Raw genomic sequence first — 13151 nt, 5'->3', positions numbered from 1 at the left:
ATCCCTACAGTAAAAGAGGCTTCTACGCATGCGCGGTGGCGTCTTATAAGCGAGGTCCTTCAGACTTCCGGTTATGTATTAGGTCTCCAGGTCTATTGCCTGCATTTTAAGAATAAAAGTGTAATAATTATTTTACTTTTAAGAGACTTTCTGCTTGCGCCAAAATGTTAGATTTAGAATTCATTGCGTTGAGATGTAGATAGGCTGGAAACTGTGCATTAGATATGACGCACACGCTATGACTGCTTTGCATAGCAGGCGGACACAAACACGCGTGGAAAGTTATGAAGTCAAGTTAGTTCGATCATATTTAAAGAGCTGGCGAGCCACAAAAATACACTGTTATGGGTAGATCCAAATTTTATCCAAGCCTCGACAGGGTGTTTCTTTGAGCACATTTGCGGTTTGATTTCTTTCTTTGCTGTTGGAACTGAACGTCGCTGTAATTGGTTTAGTTTGGCGAGTGGAAACGCAGAGGCACGCGTACATTATGAATATTGTAACTGAATTATTCGTGGTCACTTTTAAAATAATATGGTCGTTCGTACTGGCCGGTGCTAAATGGTTTATTCCTCCACGGGAAAAGAGTGTGGAGGGCCAAGTGTGTGTTATTACCGGTGCTGGAAGCGGTCTCGGGCGACTCTTTGCGCAGGAGTTTGCCCGGAGACGAGCGACCCTTGTGCTGTGGGACATCAACCGAGAGAGCAACGAAGAGACCGCAGAGATTGTGCGTGAAATCTACCGAGAAATGAAGCCCTCCGCTGGTGAGTTTAATAGTAAACGACCATTTCCCCCTATTTTTAGTCTTTCACAAGTGTTTTATTATTAGTATTTGTAATAATGTACAATAAACGTTTTGTTAATACGTATTGTTAATTAACGTTAGTTAATAAAATGCATTCTGTTCATTGTTAGTTCATGTTAGCTCACGTCCATTACATAACTATACAACGTTTGATTTCAGTAATGTATTAGTAAATGTTTAAATTAATTTTAAGAAAGATTGAGTGCTTTAGAATAATTTTTCAATGTTTTTTTTCTGTTTACTAATGCAGTTAATAACAAATGAAACCTTATTGGAAAGTTTTTAGTTTTTTCTTCCTTAACCCATTTAATCCCATTTTTTTCCCAGGAAAGTAAACGCGTGTGTACTCCCTAGTTAACCCAAGCAGAAAGTTTTGAAAGTCTTTGTGTTTTATTAATGATAACTGATAGGAATTTACAGATATTTCCTCATTTGGTCAGTTAAGACCCAAAAAATAGTAAGTTAACAATTTTGTTAGAATTTAGTGGTTTTATTTTTAGTTGACAACTGTGTTAAATACATCAACAACCCTTTCAGAGCCTTCAAAATCAAAATGTAATTATTACTGGGATTAAATGGGATAAACAGATTTAAACGGGTAAAAATGTGCAATACTCTTACGTAATCTTTTTCTTTTTAAAGGGTCTTCAGATAGTGTTCAAGAGTTGCCTCTGTTCCAGCCAAAAGTTTACACGTATGTTTGCGACGTCAGTAAACGCGAGAGTGTGTATTCGACCGCAGAGAAGGTGTGCAAAAAGGTGGGCAACATCGACCTGTTGATCAATAATGCTGGAATTGTGTCAGGACGTCATCTTCTCGAGTGCCCGGATGAGCTTATCGAGAGGACGATGATGGTCAACTGCCATGCTCACTTCTGGGTCAGTATATGGCTTAAATCAACACCATTAATGTCAAGTTTTGCGGCGTCTTCTCTTTTCACATCTAGTGTTCATCTTCTGATTCTGTATATGTTTATATTCACAGACTGCAAAGGCTTTCCTTCCCAAGATGCTTGAGCTGAATCACGGACACATTGTAACTGTAGCTAGCTCATTGGGCTTGTTCACCACTGCTGGTGTTGAGGTAAGAAATTCTCACTTTTCCTTCTTCTATCTAGTACAGTGTACCACAGTATGTTACAAAGGCACCTTTCTCCTTTTCATTGTAGGACTATTGTGCAAGCAAGTTTGGAGCCATAGGCTTCCATGAGTCTTTGAGCCATGAATTGAAAGCAGCTGATAAGGATGGAATAAAGATGACGCTTGTCTGTCCTTTTTTAGTTGACACTGGCATGTTCAGCGGCTGCAAAATTAGGTTTGTGGTTTTTACTGCAGATCCTTAATTTAATTCTGATGGCAAGACATGTTCTAATTTTGATTAATTTAATTGTTCTCTTACAATCTTTTATCTCTTTTTAAACAGGAAAGAAATGGCACCATTGTTTCCACCGCTAAAGCCAGAGTACTGTGTCAAACAGGCCATGAGAGCCATACTAACAGACCAACCAATGATCTGCACGCCACGAGTCATGTACATGGTCACCTTCATGAAAACGTAAGTGAATATGTCATAAAAACTTGAATATTCTTGTTTTATTTAATCTATTTATAATGGTCTTCAATCTCTCATATTTTGCAGTGTTTTGCCATTTGATGCCATTGTGTGCATGTACAGATTTATCGGGGCTGATAAATGTATGTACCCCTTTCTGGCTCAACGCAAGGAGTCCACGAACAACAATGAATCAAAGACTGGAATCTAACTGGTTCTTACTGAGCAACGCTGCTACATTCTGTGTTAGTTCCTCTGGAACACTGAAAGCTGTACATTGAATTTTTTTCAGATGACATTTTGCTGTCAACTTTGAGGTTGCAATAATTTCAAATCTAGAACACTATGTAGCGATTAGCTTTATGAAATGCTGTGTGATACTGTAAGGTTGCTTAAGGCCTGTATTCACATTTTATTAGTCAAGTATTGTTGCTTTCCTCTCAACATTCCAAGAGTTTGTCACTTTAGAGGTTTTATCCTCCTAATAACTCTATGAAATGCACTATGTAATGAAAGTATTTCCTCTTGTTGCCTTTGTGGTCCTGATGTGTTGATGATTTGGGATAACACCAATGATTAAAGCAAAAGATTAGCAGAAATTACCACAGGTGCTTATTGTTGAATAAACAGCCTTTAAACTAATCATGTAGAGTTTTCTTTTTCCCTAATGCTAAATGATGGAAAAGGTTATTTGTTTTCGGTTTAAAAGTTCTATTTTTAGAGCAGCTTTCCAAACAAGGTGGAGGTTAAATCCATGCTTAAAATCCATCATTTTCTCCACTTTGAATGGTAGATCCCATTTCTTTATGCATTCAACGGCAAGAAACATTCCAAAGCATTTAACAGCTATAACCTGTGATAATATACCTTGTTAATACATTTTCTTTGAGGTCAGTTGAAAGCACAAAGCAGTAAAAATAAGTATTATGTATATTATACATTTACTTTCAACTATATAAATTTAATAGTCAGGTGAGGATACGAGATGTGTATAAAATACATCTGAAAATATGTAACTGAACATGCATGAAAAGTTTTAACAATGATAGGGCTTCTTAGGGAAAGGACGAGGCTTGTTTTTAATGTGCATTTTCAGGGGAAAAAATGCAGAGGAAACATTGCTGATATAAGAGAATTAAATGAATAAATGCTGATTTAAATGTATATTGGTTCTTTAATTACAATATTTGATTACAATATTTATTCATTTTATGTACAAGTCATTTATGCCCCCCCAAATAGTCCTATCACCTACACTTTAAAATGAATGCATTGCATGAACTGTATGAAGTAGAGGATGTGATTTTATGTAAAGCCTGCTATGCAGTCTTTCCCTGCCCACTCACTTGCGGAAATACCAGTGACTGTAGGAGAGAAATATCAGGCATATTTATCAACGGAGTGATAAAATAAGGGAATCACATTCAAATGCCATAAAACAGATTATAAATGCATATGCTTGTTCCTGGCCAGAGGGAAAATGGGATTCCTCTCAATAGTCTGATAGTCAAATCAGGGATGGGCTCACAGTCGAGTTCAGCCTTTAGTCCATACCTTTGCAGTGCTCCGCATTATATATGTTTAACAAGTGTTGAAATCATCAAAATGACAACTATGTTACTTACTTCAGACAGATTATTTAAGAAAGCTGCCAGTGTTGCTCATCATGGCACAGCCTTACAAAAACCTGACAGTTCATACACTGACAGCTCAGTGAATAAAAGCCAACAAGTGACGCCTGTCTCTGGATTAGATAACTCCACTTTCAGCCTAAATACCAGCAAACAATAAAGAGCCCCTTGTACAAACTCAAAAAGTATGCAGCATATTCCTCATTAGAGATGAAAGCATAAAAGAAAGAATGGTTGATGTGTAGCAGCCCATTGTAAGGTGTTTGTGATGTGCTTTCACTGGAATCTGTAGTATCAGTTATTAATTATCCACTGACAATTATTTTGCTTCACCAAGAATTGCTTCGAGAGAGACTGTAGTTTACATTTGACAAGTGATATATCTGAACCTCTATCAATTATACATTCTATAGCTCTTTATATACAGTGCTTAATTTTAAGAAACAACTTACTTTCTTAGTTTCAGCTATGTTTTGTAATCATCAAATTACTAAACTAAACTTTAACTTTTCTGCTAATTGTTATATTTGCAGATTGTTTTATCAAAAGGAAAAACTAAATTTCAGTTTATATCAGAGTCATTGCATCACTGCCGTTATCTCAGTAATGTTGGTTTGGTAACTCAATTACAATGAGCCATGAAAAGCCGACAGCTTCCCTGCGTGGGGCTCCCCCTAATCTCGACCCTCTGACTAACAGGTTTAGCCTTGGCCTGTTAACGTCCTTGAAAATGAACAAGCATGAGAGATTACTGATACACAGTCAATCCCATTCCCTTTACCAGGAAATGACACCCACTCCCACACCATGCTCATTTGGATGATACCATTACATTGCCGTAACGGTGATGTCACAGACACATTTCAAGAGAACAGATATCCCATGAGGAAGATCCTAGCATTCATACTCCAGTGGATTTCCGTCTGACGGAGGAGAAAATTCCGATGATTGTGGTATTCATCAGTCAGAGGACTTTGGAATCTCATCTGTATAAACATTCCAGACTACTTTTTTTATAACATGGCTCACTGCTATTAGTTCTGAATAGATGATTCACTGAGAAAACATACATCTAGACAGTTATACACTGCAAAAACAGTAAGAATCATTCTTGATGACTGGTTTACCCCTGCTGATCACATCGTAACTATACTGTTACAACTTCTTGTAGCTTTATTCTTAATTTAATAATAATTATTATAAAATAATCCGAAAATAATTATCTGGAATAACCTTTAGTATTCAAAATTACTCAGGCTCTATTTTACTGGCCTTCATTTCTCATTCAAAGCACATAATACACAAAAATACATAGTAAAATGCGCTACAATTATACTATTACTATGCTCTTAATGGTTTAACCTTAATACTGTTAACACATTAAATGTTCTGATACCATTTCTTTAGAAATAGTATTATTGTTCTAACAGAACTTGACCTAGTATCAGGACTCACACTACCATTCAAAAGTTTTTTTTTTAGAAATTAATACTTTCATTCAGCAATGATCCATTAAATTGGTCAAAGGTGACTTACATTGTTACTTCCTATTCATCAGAAAATCATGGACATATCACGGTTTTCACAAAAATATTAAGCAGTACAACTGTTCTCAACATTAATAATAAGAAATGTTGCCTTAGCTCTAAATCAGCATATTAGAATGATTTCTAAAGGATCATGTGACACTGAAGACTGGAGTAATCGCTGCTGAAAATTCAGCTTTACTATCACAGGAATAAACATATATATTTAAACGTATTAAAATAAAATAAAAAACTGTTATTTTAAATGGTAATAATATTTCACAATATTACTGTTTTTACTGTATTTTTGATCAAATAAATTCAGCCTTGCATTAAAAAAATCCAACCCTATAGACTTTTGAACAGTAGTTTAGTAGTTTGCTGCTATGCCCGCAACAAATTAATGTGAACGTCTCCGGTTACATTACTGTGCTTCCCTCTAGTGGACAGATCAGCATTCAATCACAAACTAGCATTAATGACACTCCAAAGAGAAAGGAAAAAATGAAATTGCATCATATGACCCCTTTAATGGTGGTGTATGTAATTGAAATAACTGACTTCTATAAAACACACGGTTTGTATACCATCAGAGTCCGACAGTTTTGAGGATAACTTCAGAAACCCTATAGACTTTTGAACAGTAGTTTAGTAGTTTGCTGCTATGCCCGCAACAAATTAATGTGAACGTCTCCGGTTACATTACTGTGCTTCCCTCTAGTGGACAGATCAGCATTCAATCACAAACTAGCATTAATGGTGGTGTATGTAATTGACATAACTGACTTCTATAAAACACACTGTTTGTATACCATCAGAGTCCGACAGTTTTGAGGATAACTTCAGAACTCAAACAATATTTGAAGCCACACAATATACATTTATAAAATAGTCTAATTTAAATACATGACAGCATTTCAAAATATATTACTTTAATAAGAACATTTCTTTTAAATAAAGTTAAATAAAGTTTTAACAAAACAATGAAGACAAACTTTACTTTTTCTAATGCTAACGGCATGGAAAAGTCATCTTTTTAAAAGAACCTTCCCCAGCACAGTAGAGTAGGATAAATCAGGAAATCAAACAGACAATTTTAATATTACTAGATAGAGCTTTACATAAAAGATAAAGTGATTATGCGTAAAGTTATCTCTTGTTTTAACTACACAAAATGGGGGTCCATCTATAAAACCAGTGCTTGAATCCTAACCCATAAAGCATTTGTGTAATTCCAAATACCCTTTAAGATCATATGAGCAACACCCTGCATTAAATCTGTACATATCCGTAAATATGACATTTATCAGAATAGTACTATACACCACACCCACAATATTCAACTTAAAATGGCTTATGTTTTAAAAGAAACTATGGTTTTAAAATATACAGCTAAAATATTACATAAAATACATGTAAAAATGTGCCCTGTTCGAATTTCACAGTGCATAAATAAGCAAGGATAGACATCTGTTTCTGCATTTGATGACTGATCCATTACAGTAGCTGGTTTTCTGATTTGCACTGACTTTCCTTTTATTCCAAACCTACATTGAAGCTATTATTGCACAATCGGTGCAAACCCTTAGAGGCTTATGAAAGAAAACAATACAACGTAAATCAAACATAAAAAAAAAGCTCCACATCTTGCTTCCATCAGAATATACTTGCCGGGTGGGTTACATTCCTGGAGTTTTTCAGCACTTTTTCCAGTCAGCAGAAGTGTACGCCTAATCCATATATAAATCACCATTCCAGGGTCTGCTGGTTCAGTCTTAACCCAAAGACTGCATCATAAAGTACTTGATGTACTTGGAAAAGTCTGTTTATATATCAAAACGATGTGGATACTAGCATGTATCATCTGAAAAACAAAACGAAAGATGAAGACATGAATTTAGCATGCAGAGAGAGCAAAGCAAACAAAGTGATTTGAACTTTGGTCAGACACTAACATTTCTGACACTAAAATAACTCGCATGAAAAGAAGTTTTATAGAAGATAACGGGATACACTCACCATGATACCACCACTTGGTTTTCTTTGGATTCTTATTACATGTCTTTACATAAAAGGAGTTATCTGGAGGACGTCGCTGAAAAGCAAACAGTTCATTAGACGTATAAACGACCGTAATAAATGAATTTCATTAACCTTCCCCAATTTGGTTAATTAAAAGGCTAAATTTACCTTTTCTTTGCAGCTTGAAAGCATGCTAATAATGCTTAAACAAACAGATTGCACAGACAGAGCTGGTGACCAGTCCTCCGTTAAAATAGATAGACAGATGTGACCGTTGCTATAGACGTGCGGATGGACGGGTATATTTTCTCCAGTGAACATTACCTAGAAACAATATATATTAGCAACAAGCATTCAGCTTTTTCACGTAGGCAAAAAAAAAACACCAACATATTTAAAAAAATTCAGACTTTACCTGAGGTGAATCAAAAGGATATCGACTACTGAATTTGAAGAGGAGCTGAAACTTCTCTCCTTCATAGAGAGTACCTGGAGCACCTTCCATATCTATCAACCACCTGGACAAACACAAAGTTGTGTATATGATAATACAATCACTGATTCCTTGCTTATTAACCCATTCAGTACAGAAATTTAAATAGATTAAAGTTAGTCTACCCAGAAATGAAAATGTATCTTCTTTACTCACCCTCATGCCGTTCCAAACCCACGAGACTATCGTTCATCTTCAAAACACTATATTTTGATGAAACCTGGCCAATTTCTGTCCCTCCACTGAAAGTACATTCGGCCAAGTTATTAATGATTTTAAAGGGTTATAAAAACATGCATGTGATGCAAATATGTTTAAGCATTTGTTTACTACTTTTTAAGTGTTATATGTATGTGTCAAATTATCAATATTTACATGTCAATTATAAATGCGTTTATGTCTCATCAAAAGACTTGGATCAAACCATTGATATTGATAACATTTACAATCTCTTTATACACTTTTTTTTACTAGTAAACGTTTTGGTTACATGGACAGAAATCTCTCAGATTTCATTAAAATATATCTTCATTTGTGTTTCAAAGATGAACTAAAGTCTCATAAGTTTGCAATGACATAAGGGGGAGTAAATGAAACTGAAGTAGTACTTTAGTACTCAGAAGTGGAGGAAGATAATCCTGGGCTTAAAAGGGCGGAGTTTAAGATGATTACATTTTGGAGAAGTCCACATACTTCACACTTCTGTCATTTTTACTGGAAGATCCGGTTGACATACTGATTAAACATTATGAGGTCAAAACATAAAAAAAAAAAAAAAAAAAAAAAAAAGAAAGAAAAAAAAAAAGGATGAATTGTTCACAAATAAATCTATTACATGAATTTAGAAAATACATGCATTTTCATGGCATGCCAACTTTAAGGAAAGGTTACAGGTTGTCAAATATAACCCAGCTTCAGCTGCTTGACTGCTCGATCTTGCATCTTTACACATCTCAGAACTTACTCAGTGATTGTGTTCTGCACACTTCTCTCATTAAGTGTCATTCCAGGAGGTGGATCACTTTGCAATGCCAACAATTCCTTTTGTAATCGCTTCTGAAAAGTGAAAATAACTTGATTTAAGGGATGCCTCAAAGTAAAAACAGGACAGCCCTCATTACATCATAATTCATCATTTTAATACAAAGTGTATAATTTTAAACACTTCCCCTTAATTAAATCCTATTGTCCGAAAAGTACTGAAAAATACAACTAGCAAACAGACTGCTAACAGCGAGCTAGTCAATCAAACGAGTTGCACTGCTATAGAAGCTAGCGATTAAAAAACACCATTATTTACAGCTTCGGAAGAACTCTGCTACATAATTCCCGTTTCACATATCTTTATAAGTATCGTCTTCTACCTCCACAACAGTATGTGATGTGACGGCACAGAGTTTGCTGGGTTGTCAGACTGACTGAACGTTAGCTTACAAAGTAAACAAACGTGCGTACAAATGAAACAGCTGACTGTCCTGGGTTCAGATTAGCACTGGCAGGGACACTGGACAAAACCCGGAACGTGTCACAGCTATGTGTGAAAAATTATTTATATTCTTATTTGAAAATAGTTGCTTGTGTATGTTATACTCACCTGCATAGACGCCATGATGGAAAGCCCCAGTAGCGAGGCAGGCGATTGGCCGAATGACGTCTGATCAGGGTTTTTTTTTTTTCACGGAACCGCAATGCAACAACATTAACAGTTTGCAACAATGTTTAGGGGGCGGTACTACAGGTGAACATGCTAAAGTAGATAGAATAGAAAAAATAGAAAGCTAGTGTTTTTTTTTTGTTTGTTTTAGTTTTTTTTTAAATAAAAAAATTATATAATAATAAATTATATATTTAAAACATTAAATGTTTTAATGTAATATTTTATACATTTAAAGTCCCTGTAAAGTCAAAGAGGATACCGCCCATTTTTTCAAGATTTTCATCACTTATTTTATTTACTTGGCGGATTTTTTCATCATTCAAATTTGGCTGAGTGGTTAATAATACATTTTTCTGTGGTGTGACAAACTCAGAACACATATTTAATATTGCCTTTACAGGGACTTTAAATGTCTTAATATATATATAATAAAGACATTATATAAATTGTACATTTGGTTGTTTTCCTAAAATTTGATAATTCATCATTTATATCTGCAGGATATTCCTTTAATATCATAGTAAACCTAGCTAAAATGATCACTTTGTGCCATTTACTTTCAAAAAAGCAAAAAGATGCCAAGTCCCCCATGGAGAATAGAAGACATATTCAATTTAAACTGTTAAAGGAGACTTCTTTTTAGGATATTGTGGCCTAATAAGTGAAGTCACTGTTTGATTTAAAGTGATAGTTCACCCAAAATTTTACATTCTGTCATCAGTGCCTACCAAACCAAAAATGTGTTGGCCCCATTGACTTCCATAGTATGGAAAAACATTAAGAGAAATGGGGAAATGGGGGGGGGGAATCAATACACACAAGTCTGTTTGGTTACCCACATTCTTCAAAATATCTTCTTTTGTGCTCCATAGAGGAAATAAATTCATACAGGTTTGGAACAACTTGTGAGTAAAGGATGACAGAATTTTCATTTTGGGTGAACTATCCCAGGGTTACGTGCATATATGTAATTCACAAAGCAGAAAAAAATGAATAAAAGATTTTCAATAACAGCTGATTTTATTCATTAAACAACTGATGAATGACTACTGCGGACAATTACAAGATTTTGTCTGATGAATCTACATGCAGAAAAGGTATAACAAATCTATTTCAACTGAATTTTTAACTTGTTAACACAAACAAATACTTTATAAAATTACATGTCTGTCAGGTTGACTCTAGTCATTAAAATATTTAATATGAGAGCATCACTTCATGCATCTTTATTTTGCAATACATAAATTATCAAGTTAATACTGGGTCAAAGCTTAAAATAATAAAAAGTAAAATCAAAATAACTTAGATATCCACAAATTAAAAAAAAAACGGGGGGGAAATTACAGGTTAATATAACAAATGACCAAACACAGTTATACTTCTAATTCAGCACACCATATCTCTGTTTGCAAACCTAAATGTATTAAAGCAATAAAATAAACCAATGATATTTTGCTTTTCATATTTATTCTGCATCCAGACGTGTATATGAGTGTTTCTTTTTTATGTTTAACAATCTAAGAAGTTTGCAGCCATCAGAAGCTCCAGCGCTATCTCTGGGGCAATAGGAAATTCTGGGATCTCTGTTGAACTATTAGTATAGCGGACTTTATATGTAAAGTACATGCACACTTTAGAAAGAACGTGAGATGGGATCTCTCGAAAGTTGACCTCATTTGTTTCATTCTCAGCAAACTGGCCTGAAAAAGACAAAGCTATGTTACTATCACGTTAATTCTTTATTAATATTAACACAAAAAAAAGAAAATGTACACACTTACAATACGTAAAACATCAAATTTAAAGAAATACAGAGAATGTGGAATAACTACTGTTGGGCAAAAGTCAGTAAGGATCCTACAGTAGAAGGAAAACAATAATAAAAAATACATAATACTAAATAAACAATGCAGCACTTATCATTTAAAATCTAAGAAAATAGTGATAGATGTCATTTAAATTAACGTAATCCACTGTTATTAATTTCTTTTTCAACAAATACTCACCAGGACCACTAAGCATAGCTTTGATTGTTCCAGACGTCAGAGCATGTTCTCTCTTCACGATAAACTCATGGCCATCAGAGGAGATCAATTTCACATACATGGCATCTGGCCCTTCACATCCACCATAGGTTTTTTCTTCTCCATCTAAAATGTATTAATTTGATCATACGCTCAAGCCACCAACATAATATCATGCAGGGAAAAAAAAACAGTATTTACATCCTTTAATCTAAGAAATGGATTTTAAAAGTACCACATGGTTTATTCTCCCAATAACACAAACTCACTAGGTCCAGGATAAGTACTTTAGTAATTTGTTTTCAAAAACTTAAAATATCTTACCCATTTTTACCACCTTCCCTTGTCAGTCTCTGAAATATTAAAAAGAAAAACACAGGTTTAAATTAACAGAAATTAACCCCACAAAAATATAATGCAACGTTAGTAACAGCATATACAGATGCTTGCCAAGAACCAAATATCTATGTAATCTACTTTACATTGAAAAATAACGGTTATTTATATTGACATTTGGCACAAAAATAAAACAGCTCCACTAGTCCTGTGAAAGTCTGGGCCATGCATGCACTACAATAAATCATAGGCAATGAGTTAACCTGTCAGTTAGCTCAAGCACAGCGTACAAATCGTATTTTTCCATAAATATTCCAGTAGACAGTATTCACACGAATCAAGATTAAATAGTCATAATTAAATACACGATATAATGTCTCACCTAACTAAGATCGAGCTGGTCAGGGAATTTTTTTTCAGTTTTCACTCCGATAAGCTTCTGGCTACTGCTTCTTCTGTTGTCACTGCCGACAACAGGAAACATTTGTTCGGCAGAGAATCGATGCACTTCCGTTATAGATATTACAAAATAAGAGTCGTCCTCAATATTTGTTAATAATTAATAACACATAAGAATTGCGTGTTTTCGGTTGAAGTATCTTTCAAGTGTAATGTGTACGATATATACCTCTTCACACCTGTGAGGTTTTTGAGTAGCCCATCTTTAGATGGACTGCATGTGTGCTCACAAACCAAATCGCTTCCGGTGTTTAGTGGTCTTGCTGTTGCTGTCTGAGGAAGTGGAAAAACTCCACATGAAAAAATGTATCAGCTTGGGATTTTGCAGGGGTTTCGGCGTCTGTCAAAAACCCAGCAACAGATAATCAGAAACCTCAAAGTTGCTGTTCGTCCGACATTACACAACAATGGGAATATTTGCCACACTCATGCTCTACTCTTAAGAAGTCAGGAACATTTGCTGCATGAGAACCGAAGGTCATTTTTGAAAGTCCATGCAAAAAAGGTAACGTTACCTAGTAGAAGACTACCAAAGATGCCATTTGATGTTAACCTTTCTGTACATTGTACAATTGTTTATGTAGACTGTGTCCATACCGAGACGGCTGACTGGACAAAAAAAAAAAAAAAAATAGGGTTATTTATTT

At 34.8% G+C, this 13151-nt stretch overlaps 4 protein-coding genes across 7 annotated transcripts in view; 2 read left to right on the top strand and 2 right to left on the bottom strand.

Moving 5' to 3' along the window:
* The first annotated feature begins 72 nt into the window (after nt 1-72).
* rdh10b (retinol dehydrogenase 10b) lies at nt 73-3014 on the top strand. 2 transcript variants are annotated; one of them, XM_016567054.1, is made up of 6 exons: nt 73-776; nt 1448-1683; nt 1790-1888; nt 1974-2119; nt 2228-2359; nt 2444-3014. In XM_016567054.1, exons 1-6 carry the CDS (start codon nt 491-493, stop codon nt 2565-2567), a joined length of 1023 nt encoding a protein of 340 aa, XP_016422540.1. In that variant the 5' UTR covers nt 73-490; the 3' UTR covers nt 2568-3014. The 2 variants fall into 2 exon arrangements, with proteins under 2 accessions (XP_016422540.1, XP_016422541.1); XM_016567055.1 differs by having other exon boundaries at nt 74-764.
* A 3172-nt stretch (nt 3015-6186) lies between these two features.
* On the bottom strand, nt 6187-9667 carry LOC107751351 (ubiquitin-conjugating enzyme E2 W-like). Its single transcript, XM_016567048.1, has 6 exons — nt 9623-9667; nt 8993-9084; nt 7951-8053; nt 7704-7859; nt 7533-7608; nt 6187-7377 (listed from the first exon to the last, which is right to left on the bottom strand). Exons 1-6 carry the CDS (start codon nt 9635-9637, stop codon nt 7364-7366), a joined length of 456 nt encoding a protein of 151 aa, XP_016422534.1. The 5' UTR covers nt 9638-9667; the 3' UTR covers nt 6187-7363.
* A 1316-nt stretch (nt 9668-10983) lies between these two features.
* Nucleotides 10984-13151, bottom strand: part of elocb (elongin C paralog b) — a 4309-nt gene continuing 2141 nt past the window's right edge. The window contains exons 1-4 of one of the 3 annotated variants that reach the window (XM_016567049.1): nt 12428-12530; nt 12034-12062; nt 11692-11835; nt 10984-11385 (exon numbers count right to left, since the gene is read on the bottom strand). In XM_016567049.1, the coding sequence (XP_016422535.1) occupies nt 11195-11385; nt 11692-11835; nt 12034-12037 (339 nt within the window). In that variant the 5' untranslated portion in view covers nt 12038-12062; nt 12428-12530 and the 3' untranslated portion in view covers nt 10984-11194. Of the gene's footprint in view, nt 11386-11691; nt 11836-12033; nt 12063-12427; nt 12531-13151 lie in introns of those variants that run through there. The other 2 variants (XM_016567050.1, XM_016567051.1) reach the window with 2 other exon arrangements.
* The window catches only part of LOC107751350 (transmembrane protein 70, mitochondrial-like), a 4489-nt gene continuing 3980 nt past the window's right edge, over nt 12643-13151 (top strand). Inside the window, exon 1 of the mRNA XM_016567047.1 lies at nt 12643-13009. Within this exon, the coding sequence (XP_016422533.1) occupies nt 12809-13009 (201 nt within the window). The 5' untranslated portion in view covers nt 12643-12808. The remainder of the gene's footprint in view (nt 13010-13151) is intronic.

The sequence above is a fragment of the Sinocyclocheilus rhinocerous genome, unplaced genomic scaffold (genome assembly GCF_001515625.1).
Source record: "Sinocyclocheilus rhinocerous isolate Xijiao unplaced genomic scaffold, SAMN03320098_v1.1 scaffold2065, whole genome shotgun sequence".
Lineage (NCBI taxonomy): Eukaryota > Metazoa > Chordata > Actinopteri > Cypriniformes > Cyprinidae > Sinocyclocheilus > Sinocyclocheilus rhinocerous.
This window is presented reverse-complemented; position numbering and strand designations above follow the sequence as displayed.

Coding starts and splice junctions, on each gene's coding strand:
- rdh10b (XM_016567054.1), top strand. CDS start 491: ATGAATATTGTAACTGAATTATTCGTGGTCACTTTTAAAATAATATGG. Junction 777..1,447: donor CTCCGCTGGTGAGTTTAATA/GTAAACGACCAT, acceptor TTCTTTTTAAAG/GGTCTTCAGATAGTGTTCAA. Junction 2,120..2,227: donor TTCAGCGGCTGCAAAATTAG/GTTTGTGGTTTT, acceptor CTTTTTAAACAG/GAAAGAAATGGCACCATTGT.
- LOC107751351 (XM_016567048.1), bottom strand. Junction 7,860..7,950: donor ATCCTTTTGATTCACCTCAG/GTAAAGTCTGAA, acceptor TATTGTTTCTAG/GTAATGTTCACTGGAGAAAA. Junction 7,609..7,703: donor TTTCAAGCTGCAAAGAAAAG/GTAAATTTAGCC, acceptor TTTGCTTTTCAG/CGACGTCCTCCAGATAACTC.